The following is a 19,884-nucleotide window of genomic DNA, read 5'->3' on the forward strand; positions in this document are numbered from 1 at the left end:
TGATCACAAATGGCCTCATTCTAAAACCTAAACTCCTTGCTCATGAGGTGTGTTGAGCATTTTTTTCTCTGCATTGATAGATTATTTGCCTATGCCCATTCATAACCATTAACGGATTATCTGAAATATTTATTTTTAAAATATTAAAGCATATCTTAAAAGATGACTATTAGCAGTCTTAGCTATCATTGGGTCCATGTGGTCATTGGCTTCTGGTCTTGTCTGTTTCATTTTCTCTCTTTCATACCTGCCTCTCCACAACATTTGCTTGGCTTGTCTTCTAAGGGTATTTTTCAGGGAGCTTTCTGAGTAAGATGAGTGGTGATTTCAGTGACAGTAATGCCCGAGTGTTTAACATAGTTAGACAATGACTTTCACATTTTGGGAAAAGGAATGAATTTTCAGGGAGTTTTTTTTGGCTGGCATGTCAAGCAGTTTATAGTAGGCTGAGTTTAAGCTGGACCAGCAAACAATGGTAATTCTTTGAGAAACTATTTCTCAGTTGCGAACTGAATTTGAAGAATGTGCAAAAGATCCCACAAAAACCTGGAAAGTACTGGTGTCTAGTGGGATCTGATACCAGTCAACAGCAGGCATGAGTCCTGTATTCCTTTCCAATCCATAGGCATTTGCCCTTTAGGGTCTCTTGCTTTCTTATTGTTATTATAAATAAATATATCTATGGAATCCCTCCAATTCCATTTTCCTAAGTAATTTTGGAAAGCTGATGGCTTAGATGGGGAAGAATTCTTGTTTTTTCTCTGAAACAGTAGCTTTTGCTTATATTAGTTCCTGAATAAAATGGCCAAGAGCCTTCAAACCCTAAATCCTAATGATCAAATTCTGCCCGCACTGTGGGTTAAGTTTACTCTAATTTTTGGCTGCATCATTTTCTGGACAGATGTACTGACTCAAGTCTGTGGCAGACTGACAAATAAAGCATTGACATTGTCAAAATTAAATTCCCAGAGTGGATCCCTTAACGGCAACAACAGAAATAAAGTTAAAGCAAAGCAGCTCTCATTTAGAAAATCAAGGGGAAAAGTGACTTGATTGTATGGGTCCAGAAATGATGATACCAGGTAGCAGTGCACTGGGTTACTGGAAGCACAGTATCTGATGAACAGTGGCTAAACAGGTAGGAGAATTGTTTATCTCACTGCTCAATAAACTCAGGAGCAGAGAGGCTAACCAGGAACTTTCCGTTTGTCCAGTCTGCCATCCCAGGCCAGGTCATCATACTCAGGCTCGTCACTTCAGGTTCCCAGATGGCTGCACATCAATCAGTAGGTGTCATGTTGACATCCCAGAGGGGGGAAAGGCAGGAAGGTGCAAAAGGTCAAAAGCGCACCACAGCAGATCCTGACCCCTTTCTAATGCTTTCCCAAAAGTGGTAGTAGTAACTTTCTCATCTGTGTTATTGGCTAGAATTGGTCACATGACCACCCTTAGCTACCTGGAAGGCTGAAGGGTCATGAATATTTAGCATCCCAGTTTCTATTGTGGAAGAAAACAAGGGAGGAAGAAGAAGTCAGGAATGGATCTTGTGTACCCAACCCACAGAGTCTACCATGAACACTTTCTGAATTCAGGGCAAGATCTAAACTGTTACAAATTAGTTAGGAAACTGGACATTCTGGAATGAGACAATAAAAATTCAACCTATAGCATCTCAGAAGACATCTTGAGAGAGAAGGTGGATTCACTTTAAGAGTATTCTTTGGGCTGGAGAATTTGACTTTAGTTTTGCCACTTCCTGCTTGTCTTGAAACTATGACTTGCTCCTTCATGTTGTTGTCTCCATTTTTGTGTTTTTTCACTTTATAGATCTTTCCCAAGGTGACTGACAGAGAGGAAGGAAGATAATGAAAGGGAATACTGTGAGGTAAACTATATTAATAGACATTCTGCTGGTCTCTCTTCACTTTCTTCCCAATAAAAACAAGCTACCTAGAATCTAGAATCTTCTAGGCAGAAATTTCCAATAGGAAGCCATTAACCCTTGAGGGTAATGAGATAGCATTTGAATGGCAGCCTTTGTTGGGTGTAAGTGGCCTTGGGTGGGGGCTTGGAGGCCAACTCCTAAGGAGAAGGGGACACAGGAAAGAATTATAGTACAGCCCATGCAGCATTGCGGCTCTTTCCTTGGGAAGTTCCCATACCCTGACAGGAGTGCTGGGCAGCCTAGGGCATGGGCAGCTTATGTGCAGCTCGGACACTGCCCCCCCCACCCCCCAGTGACCCAGCAGAGCAATTTTGTGAGAATGCCTCTTTCTTGACCTGTGACCACCTGAAACTCACCCCAGGTGGAGAATGCTTGCACAGAGGCAGAGGCGGGTGATGGCGGGGCTAACTGTCTGGAGAGGATAGAAACAGACCCAGACAAACTCTACTTAAGTTTAGCCAGTGGCTTGAATTTTGAGATTTGGATGGCTTCACCATTTGGCTTCTTTGAGCTGATGGAGAAAAAATGTGATTCACAATTGTATTCAGTGACCATCTAGTGCCCTTATAAGCTCATTGGCATGTACGCATGTGAATTTGACCATTTAGTTTGAATGAAATGATGCTTTGTTGTGATCAAAATACTGGAATATGCCTGAGGGTCTGGGGACAACTGTAGGGAACTCAGGTTTAGCTGAGGCTGGGGAGAGGTGAGCAGAGCACACACTGAGCCGGGTGGCCTCGCTTGTCCCTCTGATCCTTAGGAGACTGCGGGCAGTGAGGGCCAGGATGCTCCAGTCATGCACCAGAGCTGCCCCAGGCAATCTGAGTCTCTACTTGTGTACATCCTCAGCGCGAGTACGTGACAGGACACGTTGGGCATGGGGGTGGAGCCCTGTAATGTGGGGAGCGCGTCATGACAAGGGAAGATGGATTGGGTTTTGAGGAATGTGAGCCAGGGATAGAGTCTGGAGAGCCCTGGCTGCTCTCAATCCCCCAAAGGACCCGAGACATCTGCTTGCCTTGGTGTTTCTCTCTGACCTGAGGACAGTGCTGTGTGGCTTCCCCGTGGTGGGGTCAGAGGTTCTGTTTGCTCCATCAGAGTTCTTTCAGCTCTGTGGAGTGTTTTTTAAGTTTAAAGACTCCAAAGAGGGGCACCTGGGAGCCTCAGTGGTTGATCATCTGCCTTTGGCTCAGGTCGTGATCCCGGGGTCCCGGGACTGACGCCCACATCGGGCTCTCCATGAGGGGCCTGCTTCTCCCTCTGCCTATGTCTCTACGTCTCTCTCTAGGTCGCTCATGAATAAATAAATAAAATCTTAAAAAAAAAAAAAAGACTCCAAAGACCTAGACTCCCAGACCTAGGTTTTATTTTTTTAAGCAGTTATCCACAGAGAGCCATGCCAACTGTGGAAAACACTTTTATTGAACCCCATTCATATTGTGAAATGTCAGAAGAGGAGCCAGGCCATTATTTTAAGACTCAGACTGTGTCAACCCAGCCCCAATCTTCCAGGTGGAAAATGCAGTCAACCAGCCATATGTAGGTTTTACTTGTATCAGTTTTACCTTACACCATTGCAAAACAATCTGTACTTGCCCTATTTCTGTTGTTGTTGTTGTTATTGTTTGTTTTTGAAGGGAGCGTCATGATTATTTGGCAAATACAATTCCATCCATTTGACAAATTATTAAAAGTTGGCTGGGCGTTCCAGTGTTTTGCCCATGTGTTGCCAACCATCTGGATATTTCTATATTTGTGATTATTCCTCTGCTGTCTGGTATCTTATGGACAATAGCTGGATTTTTCCACCTTTCCTTGGAATTATAGTCTCCACGACGTAGATCACGTTGATTCCTACCCTCTCATTTACATCCTTACCTTTTCTGGTTTATCGATTGGATTTTTGGTCAAACACTCATGGTTGCAGTGAGATCTGTGTTTTCTTCATCTCAGAGTCTGGGAAGTATTTGGCGGTTTCCAGTGGAAAGTAAAACTTGAATTTCAAACAAAGACAAAGTAGGGAGACTTACATAAACATGAAGGTTTTGTTGCATTAAAGAGCAATCCTGAGTATACTTAAGAAATAATTTTAGAATTTTGGGGATTTTAAGGGACTAGTTTATTTCAAAAGCTCTTAACATTCCTTTGGGGGGTTTCCTTCTTAACCAAGGTTGTCCGCTCTTGCTCCTCAGCATTGACTGCCAGACTGGGTGGGCTGCATGGAGCACTCAGCTAGGAATGGCAGTCATCCCTGGCTGGTATTTGCCTTAGTTTCTTTGGGTGTGTCTGCACACTGGCAGCCTGTTGTAACTTAAATGTACTGGTTACTGGGGTAGCTTCAGAAAGTTATTTTTGACTTTCAGAGAAGATCTTAATTAATCAATCAGGGTTTGATGGCAAGGGGCAGAAACCCAACTTTAGCTCATTTAAATCCCAGAATTCATTGCTTTGTGGAGCTGTACATTGGGCAGTGCAGGGGTTAAGCTGGCCTTAAGGGTTAAGCCCTAGAACCAGGGCTCTAACTGCCTGTGGACTTTCTCTCTGTCTCTGGTTTCTTCTCCATGTGACATGAGAGCTGTCACCAGCAATTCTAGGATGCTCCCTTCACAGCCTCATGACTGGAAAGCAGAGGCGGTGCCCAAGGTCTAGCTCCAGTTAGAATGATTCCAATGAAGTCTCCAAGCCATCCAAGCTCACATGAACAGAAGTCTGTTGCCAAAATTGGAGGAGGCTTCATTGGATAGACAAAAATAATGTGTCCTTTATACTGCACATTTTGGATTTGCTGCCTCACAGAGACTTTAAGGTCTTGAGGCTCTTTGAGAATATAGGCAAGTGGAAGACTTTGGATTTTATTATTTTGACTTCATGGAATTCTGAAGAATTCACACCAATTCCAGTGAAGGATGGTGGGGGCTGCAGTTGCCGAGGGAGTCCTGACTCCATCTGGGCACTTGATGAATCTCCTCTGGCCGGGGCTAGACAAAACAGGAAGCTAGAGTGGAAAGAAACTTAGACTTTAATTTCTTTAGATTGTAAGCTGTAAGACCAGGAAAGCTTCACTCTTGGACTCTGAATTTTCCTTGGGAATTTCGAAATGAGAAGGACTTCAAATTGGAACATTTTTATATTGCTGGTGTTGTATTATCAGAATATGTGTAAGAAATCATTTCATCTCATTGCTTAAACTCTGGTGGGCTATTTTGGACAGCATGGACCAGACAAAATATGGGATTGGGAAAGGACATGTAGGGGTGAATTTTCAGCCTAAAGGGCAGTGTGGCTTTGGAGTTGGCTAAAGAATGAGCCTTCCTCATTTCAGAGCCTTTTGGGGGCTGGAGGGGTCCCCATCTGTAACCCCAGGAGGATAATAGTGGGACAGTGATTAGTACTGGGGAGACCCATGAAGGTGGGCAAGTGGTCATGATCCTCACTCTGAAGAGGCAGCCACAACTTGACCTCAGGTTAATGGTCATGCCCACTGGGGCCAGGGAATAGCCTTCCAGAGATGTTAAGGGGATATCCATTTTCTTCTTCTCATGTTTGGCTTCTGGTATCTGTCCTTATCCTGTCCTCCTTGAGGCTTGCTATATCTGAGGGCTGAGTGGTTAGAGCCCAGTCCCCATTGGTCTACTTTCCCTACTCCATGGCATTAATGGGTTAGGAGACATAGACATGTGAGTCTCCTCTTCGGGTCTGCCTTCCTGCAGGAAGGCTGCACTAGGCTCCATTCCTGCTTCCACGTGGGAAGGCACTGGGTTGTGGCTCAGGCCTGCTGCTCTCTCCCCACCTGTGAGGCAGTGACCCTGAGGGGGCCTGCTCCATAGGCTCAGCTCTCCCCTCTGTGTTCACCTGAGGGCCTGGAAGTGAAGAGGACAGGGAGATAGGAAGCATGGGGATGGTCACACATTAGATCCATCCTTTCTAATGTAACCTTATCAATAATAAACCCGATACTTTGATTTTTCACCTGTAAGGGAAGTAAACGGAAGTCACTATGTTATTTTTTTTTAAAGTAAAATGAAACAAAGAAACAAACAAAAACAACGCTTTGGATCCAGATAGATCCAGTTAGTGTTTTGAGTCGTCTTCAAAGCATGATTTCTCTATGTGTCCATTTTGGATTACTTTTACCATTGATTCATTTTATCAGCTGATTCTGAATCTTCCTTCCCTTTATTCTGAGAAATAGCCCTTCATGGAATTCCCTTTCTAGGAAAATATGTATTTTTAATTGTCATGGATATGCCTATACACTTAGGGATGGGCAGTGATGTCTGAACCAAGGTAGTGAGAAGTGAGACACTGAGTTTCACTTTAAACATGTTCCATTTGGAACTCACATGAGACTATCAAATAGGTAGTAGGGACTGTTGGTCTGGGATGGTGAAGCCAGTGCTGGACATGTGGCAGTCATTGGTTTTCCTAGTAGCCAAGGGCTATGTAGCATCCCACATTCCCCTCCCCAAGGCCATCCTGGGATGGAGCTTCTTTTTTTCCTTGGAACCCAGGCCAGTTTTTTTTTTTTCAGAGCCTTTACACCTCTCAGGGGACTGAGGGAGGTTTGGCAGTGAGATATAAGTCCTTGAACTGATCCGTACCTAAAGTGAGACTAAATTGTACCTTTAGACACAGTGGACACTACTCCTTTTGCTTGATCTTCCTAGTCTTTAGAGGCATTTGGATTGGAAATCCTGGTTGACCTTATGAGTCTGAAATCTAACATCTTTTTCTTCAGTCCATCAGCCATTTAAGTGAGCACCAGGTGTGTGGTCAATATCTGGTGTCAAGAAAGATGCCAGAGTGGGAAGGTGAGCAAGGGGCAGATGAGATATTATGCCTCTGTCCACTGTGAGAAATGGGCCCTTCAGATGGTGGGCAGGCCAGCCTGGTCCTGGGAACCCAGTTGTGGCATCCTGAGGGCATTTGTCAGTCCTGGAGAATCCCTTGAGGTCACTCTGCAGAAGCTTAAGACCTTCCAAGGGCAGACATCCTAGAGCCATTGGAATTTTGGTATCCATCTTTGAGCAGAAATGGATCCATACTTTGACCTTTGAACCAGACTGGCCTCCAAGAGCCCATTTGGATAAAACCTAAAGTTTGGAGCTGGACCAGAATAACAGCTCTAGGTGCGGACTCTGTCCTTGATGTCTGTTCCTGCACAAGCCAGTAGAGGTCTCATAGGAGCTGTGGCTCAGAAATGTCTGGCTGGGCAGTTGCCGGGTATCTGAAAGATCACCAAAATACTACTGTCACTTGATACCTGTCAAAATATTCTTTTTTTTTTTTTTTTTTTTTTTTTAAATATTTTTTTTCTTTATTTATTTATGATAGTCACACAGGGAGAGAGAGAGGCAGAGACACAGGCAGAGGGAGAAGCAGGCTCCATGCACCAGGAGCCTGACGTGGGATTCGATCCCGGGTCTCCAGGATCACGCCCTGGGCCAAAGGCAGGCGCCAAACCGCTGCGCCACCCAGGGATCCCCTGTCAAAATATTCTTGAATCTAGATAATCTTTACTGGCATGAACTATGGAAGTGACTTTGTCATGGTATGAAATTGCTGGAGTCATAGCATACTCTACTAGCTTCCATCTGCTCCATTCAAAGACGCCTTGAGTGGCGAGAAATGGGAAAAGACATGGACAGGAAATTCTTTTTACCTAACCTAAAATTACTTGGGCTGCAGCTTAAGCTCATTTCCTCATTTTGCATCCTGGGGAGAAGGAAAAAAACAGTTTATCAAGTCCCTAACATGTCATGCAGGCTCGGTGAGGCTACCTCCCAGCATTCCCCCTCTTGGGCCATAGAATTCCTATTGTATTGACTTATGGGTTTGTGCTTTTTCTTTTTTAGAGAAGCAGTTCATGGGATATATAGCTTTAAAGGATGTACCTGGTATCATCTTTATCAGACAAGAATATAAAAAACTATTACACAAGGTTGTGTGCTGCATCTCTCTAGCAGAGAGGGCGGTCTGTTCTAAGTTTCTAAGAACAGTTAGACTAAATCAGGAATCACTTTGTCATATTTTACCCTTATGCTCCCAGAATACTGATCCCACAACACAGAACCAGAAGGCCATCTGCAGACCCAGAGACCAATTTCACAGCTTTTCTGCCTTTACTTTACATTTAAGGAATGAAATCAGGAGAACTAGAAAACAATCATCAGGAGTAGAACGTGCTGTCACATTTCTAGTCCCAAGAAGAAGCTTTCTGTCAAGTAATCCAAGTGCATGCACATTGATTTGTGCTTGCCCAGATAGATGCTGGTTTGATGAGTTTGCTCAGAGCTCAGGCATGAGGGGCTCTGGGTGGGGCCGGCAAGGCAGCAAAGACTGCTTTCTATCCAGGCCCCCTCTTCTTCTCTGCCTCTAGTTCTTTCTGAGCGGGACACAGATGATATTCACTAGAAAGCATCAAAAATGACATCACTGTGAAATAGCAAAGCTGATGACAATCCAGGGAGTGGAAATATCTGCTAATCAAGCCACCATATGGCCCAGTTTGCCTGTGCTGGGGAAAGGGTAGGAGGAAGCGTCCTGGTAGATTGGTCTAAGGCCTTAGGAAAACCTTAAATTCAGGACAGATCTTAAGGAGAGTGACCCTAAAGCTGCTTTGTAAGTGATTTCCAGGTCTCCCAAAGGCCTTTGTGCTAAAAAATCACCTTCCTTAGGAGACTCTCTAAGGCTTCAAATGTCACTGCTAGAAAAGTCATTTGGTCATAGGTTTTGTCATAGGAATGCAAATGCCCCTGAAAGAGCACATCGTCCACTTCTTCCATTTTTTCTGGAGAGAGGGGAGGATGAGAAAACCTAACACAAGCTGCCCTGAGTGTGCGTGGGGTGGAAAGGCAGGAGTGCTCCCCAGGGAGGAAAGTGGTGTGGTGGAGAAGATGGTAAACACAACTATGGAGGCTTCACAGTTTGTTTTAGAAGGGTGGTGGCTTTCTAATTAATTTTCTTTTTTTTCTTTTTTTCTTTTTTTCCTAATTAATTTTCAATGGCAACGATCACAGGTCATGTCTGAGCAGGGGTGGGTTCTGAGGGTCCGTAAGCTGGGTTGGGGGGAGCGGCAGGGAAAGCCGGGCTTTGGAACTGGACAAAGCAGGGTTTGCATTTGGCTCCTGCCCAGGTGCAGCTGTGTGACTCTGGGTGAACCCTAACCTCCTTGCTCCCAGCCTTCTTTCCTCTTCTGTAGTACGGAGTTCGAAAATGACCCCTCCCAGTTTGTGTGTATTCTGAGCACCTCATGTCATGTAGGGTTTGGTGCTTGGATCAGTGGGCAGTGGATGGTGGGCACTCCAAAGCCCCCTCTGCCTGCCCACTGTCCTCTCCCATGTAAAGTAGTTGCACACCATATGGCCTTTCTCTCAGCAGACAAATGTTGGCTCAGGCAATTATCAAGTGAAGCCCCCTCTGCCTGCCCACTGTCCTCTCCCATGTAAAGTAGTTGCACACCATATGGCCTTTCTCTCAGCAGACAAATGTTGGCTCAGGCAATTATCAAGTGAAGACACAGTGATGGTGCTTGATCGTTGGCAGTGGGAGAACAAACAAATTTGTGCATAGACCCAGTTGGAAGCTCTGATCGTGTCAGCACAGTAAAATGAGAATCATTGGGTTTTGGCAACCTGGAGGTCCTTCCCTGTTGCACTTTATTTTGTGCATCTTAACTGGAGCTCCTTGGAGGTTTTGAGTGTCTCCCCATATGCTGGGCTTGTATTCAGATACAACCATCTGAATGTGGATTCTCATGCGAGTTGGAAGTTCTTCTATGCTGCGTCCAAGGATAGATGCAAGGCAGAGCTGGGAAGAGCAATGAAGATATTTATCAACTGTTCTTCTTCTCAGATGATCAGTAATGAAAGTCAGTTGTTTTCAGGCTCAGGCAGTTGTGTACTGATGGAATCTCGAGCACCCAAGAAAAAAACATAACGGTGTGGGGGTGTCACAGGCCTCTTGTTTTAGCTGTCCATCTGGGAACTAACTTTTATTAAGGAAGATTTGGAATCGAACTGTAAAGAAAAACATTGTTCATGTAGTCATTCATTTATTTTCTTCCTTGGGAGCATCCCCCAACCAGGAGCATCCCTTTGTAGTTTGGGGGGACCCTACTTTGCTCTTGCACACCTTGTCAGTGTGAAATATTGGGTCCTGGGATTGAGTGCTGCTACTGGGGAAAGAGGATCACAGCTAGAAAAGGCTAGTCAGATGGCGGGGAAGGAGGAGAGGTTTTTGTAGTGAAGCCTTGAGAGAAATAAAGGGAACCAAGAGAAGCGACCGACCCCCAGGCCTCTGGCTAAGTAAGTCCTGGCAGGTTTCTTGTGGGTGAGGAGGGAGTACATGAGAATTATTGTAGAGAGTAGCCACGATTGCTAGTAAGTGCCTAGAAAATCACCAACATGCTGCACTTACGGTCTCCTCAGCTCCACATTTCACATAAAGTGCTAGGTTTCTTGTCTATGATTTCTCCCATCGTGGGTTTATGGGACCCTCATTCCTAGAATTGGGGAGGGGAAGCTTTGGAGGTTTTGGTTCGTGCCCATAGTCTGACAACATGCTTTTATCTCCAAAACAGGCACCCCTTTCTTTACTGCTTTGAAATGATCAGGTTCATTCTCTTCTTTTTCATTTCTTAGATTTCTTTGAGTGGAGTTGCACGTGTTCTCTCCTCTTCTCATCCGTTTACTCCTGAGGTAGTGGGACAGTCTGGGGAGGAATGAGTGATGCATGCTAGCATCATCTGTGGTCAGAATTTTCACCTGGTATTAAAGTCACATACTAACCAATCCACGTGTTGTCACAAAACCCTCTTTCCTCTTCTTCCATGAGGTTCCAAATTCATTTTTCTTCATGCTACTCAGTTTAAGGGTTTCTGGGTTTTTAAGATTACTTTTCTCTTTCCTGAGAGTGTCTTGCATCATTGAATAAACAGTTTCAGATCCAGATTTGCCTAAAATTTGACTGTTATGTGAACGTTTAGCGTATATTTATACTATGTAATGTTGTGGGATTCATTACAATGTGAGCTGAGAGATGTTGTTTGACAAATGTTATGTTTTTTTGGGTCATCTTTGAAAATCATGAATACTTTTATGGAACCTCATAACTGAAGATTAAAATATAATTGTGTTTCTTAATAACTTGTTTTTCTTCTTCTGGGACCAAATATGGAAACATTTAAATTAGCTATGTGCAGATAAACCAGAGGCTTATCTTCCTTTTAAGGTGTTGGTGATCTTGGCTTGTTTTCTTTGTGGAAATGAATGCTTCTGTTATCTCACCTTGGATGCAGTGGATAGTTGTCCTCATCATGACAATTTTACATTGTTCTTCTTGGAGCTATTTTAAATATTGTCTAACTGTACCATATAAAACACTAAGAGCTTATTTGATATATGAACGCCTCTGGAGAATATGTCACATTCTGAATTCGTTATTCCTGCACTAGCAAGGCAGCATAATCAAGCCAGAGAATGCCTAGAGTTTGTTTTGATTTGTTTCACTTTTGTTTTAAATTTACCACCCACAGTTATCCAAAATACATAAAAGCTTGTGGGTTTGGTATGTTTGTTTTGCTCTTATACTGTAACGATGTTCAAACATGACTGTACTTAAAGTCTTTTGGACCAGACAAAAGTCATTTGCTCTTTTGATAATAATATCAGAGAACATTGGAAAAAAAATTCCTTTTCTCAGTCTGCCATTCCCATAAGTTGATAGTTGCGCTGTTTGCATAGCTGACCACCCACTGAAGCCAAGGCACGTGAAACTGCTGTCCACTAAAATGGGCCTGAAAGTCACGTGGGACCCACCCAAAGATGCTACCAGTAGACCTGTGGAGCATTACAACATTGCCTATGGGAAGTCACTGAAAAGTCTTAAATACATCAAGGTGAATGCCGAGACGCACTCCTTCCTTATTGAGGATGTGGGTAAGTGACACTCTGGTCTTGTTCCCAGTCAGAACTAACTGTACACCGACATTCTCAGTCCCTTTCGTAGGTAGGATGGCTGTTAGTGAAACACAGTGTGGCCAGGCTCCAGGGACCTCATGTTTTTTGGGGGGAACAGGTAACCAAGGTCATGAGGCTGTTGCTTAACCTTTATCTTGCCTCTGGGCTTCCTCATTCTGCACTTGAACTCAGGTATTTCTGGATAGCTCTTCAAATGGATGGAGGAGGCCATTTTTTGGTTTCTGAATGTGCTTTTGGAAGACATGTTGGTCCTTTGTTGTATAGAAACTTGACTACTTTGCAACCTAATCTTGAGAGTTCTAATTTATAAACCAATCAGAGATTACTCAAATAATATGTCCCCTTGAGGGTGTGTGTGATATGTCTTGCTTAGCCACATCTGGTTCAAAGATGTGACGTTCTCCCCATTAAATTTGATCCCGGGAGTCTGTAATACTTAAAATTTTACCTAAATATATTATAAGTGCAGGTGTAGGTGGTTTTGAATTTAGGCTTTGAGCTTCCCCTATCTTTTGCTTTTTTGATCCTATGAGCCTAAAATTCCATTTATTCTACAGTCCAACCTCATAATGGATCATAAGGAAGTAACAGGTCAGCATTATGACAACGAGGTCTCCATGTGCCAGGTTAGCATTTTCCTGCCTCCCTTTAGTGGATCAAAATCAACTCACGGCTCCTCAGATTCTTGGCCATGGTCTACACACATTTCTTCTCCACCTCCTGCATTGTAACATTAGGCTTTCTGAGGAATGGAGCAGAAAGTATATGGAAGGGACATAAAGGAAGCCAGATTTCCTTTTTCATAGTTCCAGCTAAACATACATTCCTCTGAATCTTTTCTACTTTAGTATGACCCTACAAAGTCTGACAGTGAGGTTAAATGGAGATTCTGTTGGATCAAAGGCATGAGTGGGGTCATCTTTGCTAGTTCAAACCTGAGGTTGTTCCCATTGCTGCAGAGAAGAAAAACAGGCAAAAAGAGAGCTCTAGAACTCACTGAAAATCAAATAGTGTATTCCAAGTGACTCACTGATGAGTTAACAGGAATCAGAGACATATGGATTAAATTTCTTTGAAATACGAATAGCCTCAGAATGGAGAGAAAGCGCCTGGCGAACCATGATTTTGCATTCTGTCTGACTCTAGAGAGGGTTTCCCAGTTAGTCTGGCAGGCTGTGCCAAACCCTAAATGCCACCAGGCCCTGCCGCAGTAGACAGAAGTCCTACTGGCCTCGAGCACAGCAGGGTTGGTAGCTGGCATTACTATGTCCCTGTTGCTGGGCCTCTGGCCGAGAACCGAAGTTCCATTACAGGAACACTGCTCACCTTGAGAAATGTACATGACCCTTCTTGCCTCTTATCTCTCCAACATCCATCCCATCTAATTCCTGCAAATGCTCACCTTTCCAAGCAATTGGCACCTTCACTCACCTTTCACAGTAATTCATTTTGAGGAAAATCAGCACTATTGGACTTTCACTTTCTGTAGCTACAAACTCAGGATGCATTCACCTGATAATGTGGCCTCTTGGCTTCCCTTCCTGTCCCACTGACTTCAGGAGCTCAGCCAAAGAGACCATGGCTGTTTGACCTTGACCCCTAGATGCAAATAAAAAAGTGAAGCCCAGTTATTTCAGAATTAGCATGTCCAAGGTTCCAACAGTTGTTTCTCTAGATTTTTGTTGAAATGGTCAAAGACAACATGGAGACCTAGTAAAGGGAGTAGTTTACTGCCAGAGGAGAAAATTTCATGAAGCTTTATGTGTTGTGATGAGATGTCCCATGTGCTAAATTTTATAAGTTACACTGACATTTTCATACTGTTTTTTTTTTGAGGTTTCTGTTTGGAACTTCCAGGGGAAGATATTATTTGCAGTTACCAATGCTATCGGCTAAAACACCTAGTTAGTGGACAGTGTGTTCCTATTTCCTACATTAATTTCACATTAAGAAGCTCAAAAGTCTTTTCTGTTGACTATGAATTCAGGTTTATTAGATATGCCATGTACTTTGTGCTAAATAAATTCCGTGTTCTCTGGGTCAGGTGTATTTTCGTTGCATGAGAGGCATGTTAGTGATTTTGATTAAACAAAGCGAGAGAGCTGTAGTTAGACTTGTCACTTAATTCAGATTTTTATTTTTGGTTATACATAGGGAAGACAGTTAGTGAGTCAAACTGTCATTCTTGGAGATTTGAAATGGTGGCTTGATATAAACCATATGTTTCAGAGCCGGGGGTAGTGTACTTTGTGCTGGTTACTGCAGAAAACCACAATGGAGTGAGCCGTCCAGTTTACAGAGCTGAAAGCCCTCCCGGTAAGTCTTACCTAGAATCCGAGGCTGTATTTTTGTTACTTGGATGGGGAGAAACATCCCTCCTTTCTCAGATCTGTATAAATATAGAATCTTTAAAGAGTTCCTGAGCAAGCATTTCTTTTAGACTTGTATAGCAAGCTGAAAGATTGAAAAGTAGGAGAGACTTAGCCCTTCTTTTTTTTTTTTTTTAAATTTATTTATTCATGAGAGATGCAGAGAAGGAAGCAGAGACACAGGCAGAGGGAGAAGCAGGCTCCATGCACCGGGAGCCAGACGTGGGATTCGATCCTGGGTCTCCAGGTTCGTGCCCTGGGCCAAAGGCAGGCGCCAAACCGCTGCGCCACCCAGGGATCCCTTAGCCCTTCTTTTAAAGTAATTTTAATGTAGGTTGTTGTTAGTGTTTTGTTCTAAATTTTTGAGTACTCATTCGAGTAAACCATGTGCAAAAGACCAAAAAGACGTGTCGTCCAGAAAGCTTAGGTGCCTCATTACTGATGTGGCCCAAGAGGAGCCTTTTGAGGACTGTTGAAAAGACCATTAAACGTACGTCAGAGCTGCACTGAAATGTGGAAAATCCAGTCGTCCTCGTTTCTAACTATGAAGTTGCATTTTCCTCATTTAGGAGGTGAATGGATCCAGATTGATGGTTTTCCCATTAAGGGTCCAGGACCATTTAATGAAACCGTCACAGGTACTATTTGCTCATTTGGTTCATGTCTTCACTGAAGCACCATCTTACAAGAGGGTTGTGCTTCTGTCACACATGTGCTCACCCACCTTCATTTAGTTCCCATCGCTAAACTAACACACATGCCACATGGTTTTTGGTCAATCTGCTCTGCACCTGATGGCCCAGACTGCAGCCGGTGTTGCTCATTTCACACTGTTCTTTCATGTTCTGGTGTGGGGTCGTGTCTGCGTCTACATCTGGGGATACTGTTGCACTGTTAACAGGCAAATATGGTGGTTGAGATGGCAGTCCTGGCCTGATGAGGATATTTACAGCTCTTATCTGTGGATGCATAAATGAATGGAATCCACCAAGAAGTGGCTTTTATTGGCTAATATGTTACATCGAGTTCTTCTCTCTTTTCTTATAAGCATGGGATATTTTGTGATATGTTAGAGCACTTGCCTTCCATCTCTGCTCCATATTTGTATACGTGTCTGTTTTACCATTGGGATGTTAATGTTGTCTAGTCATATTGTTTCACTTGTTGAGAGAAGTGTTTATATTTCTTGTATGTTTTTTTGAATATATTTAATTAATGGTGAAAAAGAATGCAAAATGAATGCAGTTGTTTTGGAGTATGGTTGGATAATATCTCTAAGGCAATATGGTGAGGACCTATATACTGTTTTCATGAACGGTGTTTTTAAGTACTTCAATCTGGTGTTGTTGTTGAGAGGAAGGTGAGTACTTTGACATCAATGACCGTCATCTGCATCTCCGGTCAGATTTGATGGGTGTAGGCAGTTTCAAAGTCCCTTTTCTGAAAAAAAGGGGTGGAAAAAATGAAACAATCAGAAAAAGAGGCTGGCTTTCAAGGAAAGGTGATATGCTTCCCTTCCAATATATTGCACTTGCGGCAACCACGGGGTGTTGGAAGGGAGACATCTTGGAGGCTATTAGAGGTGAGGAGATGAAAGCTGGAAGAGAGAAGTAAGGGGTAGGCATGGATTCTGGGGTCAAGCTCCAGAGTGAGAGTGGAAGCAGAGAGTGTATGAGGGTGACAGGAGGGTCAAGAGCAAAAGGCCAAGGTCAAATCTGAGAGGATGATGACAATTGAGCAACCAAGATGGTAGCACAGCTAGGAAATGTGCAAAAAAGGAATGGGTGTTTATTTCAAGATTGTCCACCCCTGAAGAGGCACAGGTAAATTTTTTACTGACAGATGTTCAATGCCTTATCTTGTATTTTAAATTACCATTTTATTTTTTATAATTTTTCTGATAAAGTTTTCTGAATGACAGTAGTTTTAGAACAAGTGATTTTCTTTTGCTTTTTCTTAAGTAATTTCTTATGCCTTCTTTAATAAAAACACGTGTGTGTGTATCTGTATTTGTATGTATGTCTGTGACTTTTCTGAGTGAGCACAAATTACAGAAATGCTGGGAATTGGGACTCACAGACAATCATGCTGCAACTCATTATTGGTTCTATGTACTGTGAAATCATTTGACCTTTCTTTGTAGGAGACTTTGTATGTCCTAGGTGCCAAAGAGCACTCTTCTATAATACAGAATACTGTATTTATTATACATTATGATAAAAAAGACACTGGAAAAAATTGCTAGCTGTAACCATTTGCAACATATGATATAAAGCAGAATTAAAAAAAAAAAAAGAATATCCGGGGATGCCTAGGTAGCTCAGCGGTTGAGCATCTGCCTTCAGCCCAGGGTGTGATCCCGGAGTTCCGGGATCGAGTCCCATATTGGGCTCTCTGCATGGAGTCTGCTTCTCCCTCTGCCTATGTCTCTCTTTCTCTCTCTCTCTCTCTCTGTCTATGTCTCTCATGAATAAATAAATAAATCTTTTAAAAAAAGAATATCCAGAATGCACAGACTTGGTTACAGTGCTCCAGAAAAAAATTCTATTTCATTGTTAATAAAAATAATAAGAGTAATTTATGAGAAGTTATCAATAAGTGATCAGCATGCACATCTATGCCTTTTCTTTTTTTTTACATTTATGCCTTTTCTATAAGGCTTGGAAAATATGCTCTGCTGCTGTTCTGAGAAATGGTTTAATAATTGACAATCCTGTTAAACAAAATAAGTATTCTGAATCCCAGGTATCTTCATTCAAAGGGAGGGTTTGGCATTGGCTCCTGGTGGAAGGCCCCAAGGGTTTCCTTTAGTGCTTTGACTGGTAACATCTCACTTTCTTTGAGTATTTTATTTGAAACCAGAGGAAAATCCATACTTTTGCTTTGCTGGAAATAGTTTCAGTTCAAATTCTGGAAGACCTCCTTTTGTGGCTAGGACCTAGCTTGACCTCATTGTCTTTCCTTAATCATTAGATTCATTCATTCAGTGCCATTGGCTTTCCAGGTGCAGGTCTGTATGCTACAGATCCAATAGTGGGTAAGACAGACAAGAGCTTGCCTTAACGAAGACTGGATTCTAGTGGGAAAGAAAGACAATAAACATGTAAGCAAAAAATAATGCATATAATCTGTATTAGTTTATGAGGGCCGCCATAAAAAATACCACAGAGGGTAATTATATATAATACATTATATATATATATATATTTATATTTATATATTATATTTATATAACAAAATACCACAGTTCTAGAGCCCAGAAGTCCAAGATCAAGGTATCAGCTGGCTTGATTTCCCCTGGGGCCTCTCTTCGGCTTGTCTCCCTCCTGTGAGCGCACATTTTTGGTGTCTCTAGGTGTCTGAATGTCCTCTCCTTAAAAGGACACCAGCCAGATGGGAGTAGGGCCCATTCCAATGGCCTCATTGTAACTTAATCACCTCTTAAAAGGCTCAGTCTCCAAAGACAGTCACATCCTGGGATAATTGGGGGTCAGGACTTCAACATATGAGTTTGAGGGGGAACATAATTCAGCCTGTCGCAGAATCATAGATTCTTTGAAAAATGAACAACACTGAGGTATAGACAAAGCCAAGTGGGGGAGCCCAGGAGGCGCTAAGATCGTGGTACCAGGCAGAGATGGAATGAGGACTGCTGGCTGGGGGGAGCGTGAGGAGGAGGAAAAACATGCCAGGCAGGCTTGAGTGATCCTCAGACGGCCACTTGTCCAAATCTGAAAGCCCTTAGGGCTCAGAAAGTAGGAGGACTAAGCAGAACTGCCAAGTTCTTGGCAGAAGTTTTGGCTTTGGCTTTGGGCAGCTGTCTTATATCTTTTAGTTAGAAAGGTTTCTTTGTATTTCAATGTGAAATCCCTCCCGTTGAGATGCAAACCCATATCTCTTTGTTTTGTCCCCAGGGAAGAGAGGTCCCAAGTCCATTCAGATATTGGAATCTTATTATCTACCTTCCCGGCAGACTTCTTTTCTGAAGTGGTTTTAGCCCTTTCTCCTCTGTGACCGGATGTGGGGTCATCTGGTCTGTGTTGAGCCAGACACTAGGTTCAGGACAAGACCATGGCCCAGCTCTGCTCCCACCAACCCAGGGACTCGGTGTGCAGGGCATTCTGCTTTCACCAGGCTCTTCATCTGGAAAGTTTTAGTTCTCAATAGGATCATGTGTATTTTTAATAAGGTGATGGTTTTCTTTCCTTTTTTTTAAAAAAAATATTTTATTTATTCATGAGAGACAAACAGAGAGAGGCAGACACCCAGGCAGAGGGAGAAGCAGGCTCCATGCAGGGAGCCCAATGTGGGACTCAATCCCGGGACCCCAGGATCACTCCCTGGGCCAAAGGCGGATGCTCAACCGCTGAGCCACCCAGGAGTCTGAAGTGATGGTTTTCTAAAAATCTAATCATCTATGCTGTCCTGAAGCAATGGTGCTCAAACTAGACAGAGTACTGAGATAAAAGTCCAATTTATACCTTGTATTTTCTTACATTATATTTTAGTCCAGGAAATTTGCTTATTTTTTTATCCTGGTCCCACTCATGTCTGCTCAGCCAGCTCCCCTGACCATGGGACAGCCTCAGCAGCCTGCTAGTCCCCATACCATGGCCCCTACCTCCCTGATTTTCCTCCTGCATGTGACTTGCTGAGCTTTGTGGGAAAAGCAAAGAGCTAAGCTGATCTGTACCATTGTGACTCCTTACAGCTGGTCTGCGAACTCCAACTGGGTCCTCAGTGCTGCTTGGCAATTGTTCTATGTGGCCTGACTCAGGTTATCCCCTTCTTCCATAGGTTGGCTGGTCCAGAATGTTACCACTTGGCTCAAGCTCCTTCCTCCCATCCTCTTCTTGCTTCTAGCCTTGCTTTCTGCCTCCCTGGGAAATAAAGTTCATCAGCATAACACTGCTTCTCTTACTTCCCATGATTTCCAAACCCTCCTCTCCCTTCCTTCCTCTTGGCTCTGAGGGTAACTGCTGTGTCCATGACTTTTCAAGGCTGACTTCATCCATGTGAAGCTACTTTGCATGCATGCCCAGACCCGAAGGCAGGGCTGGGTTTGGGTCCATCATGGGAGTCTCACTATTCGCCTTGGTGCCTGCCTCAAAAGCTGATACCTGCTGTTGAAAAGTGTCCAATTATTTGACATAGAAACGATGAAACTAAGAAACCATGCAAACCAGTTTGGCATCTTTAATTCCTTCCCGGGCATTCCTTTCATAGGAAATAGCTATGGGCATATGAGAAATGGATATTTCATAATCTAGAATTACAAATTCTGGTCTTTTCTATCAATAGTTCATCAAAATGAGCACTGACCTTTAGGTATATCTTCTTGCCAACTTATTTAAATGTGACTGATGTGTAAGGTGGAGATTCTAACCCCAGGTGTCCTGCGATGGACCCTTTCCTGACTTTCCATAGTCACCATCTGTACTCCCCACCCAATCCACTCCTGCACGGCTGGCCCTGGGTGCAGATCCAGCACATTCTTGTTCTGTAGCTATAAAATTCAGCAGCTTTAAAATCTTGGATCTGTAGCTATAAAATTCAGCAGCTTTAAAATGCTGGGACTTAATGAGAA

At 43.2% G+C, this 19,884-nt stretch overlaps 1 protein-coding gene across 1 annotated transcript in view; it reads left to right on the top strand.

Moving 5' to 3' along the window:
* Nucleotides 1-19,884, top strand: part of FNDC1 (fibronectin type III domain containing 1) — a 101,146-nt gene that overhangs the window by 14,084 nt on the left and 67,178 nt on the right. The window contains exons 2-4 of the mRNA XM_055310754.1: nt 11,692-11,886; nt 14,158-14,244; nt 14,867-14,935. Of these exons, the coding sequence (XP_055166729.1) occupies nt 11,692-11,886; nt 14,158-14,244; nt 14,867-14,935 (351 nt within the window). The remainder of the gene's footprint in view (nt 1-11,691; nt 11,887-14,157; nt 14,245-14,866; nt 14,936-19,884) is intronic.

The sequence above is a fragment of the Nyctereutes procyonoides genome, unplaced genomic scaffold, assembly GCF_905146905.1.
Source record: "Nyctereutes procyonoides isolate TBG_1078 unplaced genomic scaffold, NYPRO_anot_genome, whole genome shotgun sequence".
In the NCBI taxonomy this organism is placed as follows: Eukaryota; Metazoa; Chordata; class Mammalia; order Carnivora; family Canidae; genus Nyctereutes; species Nyctereutes procyonoides.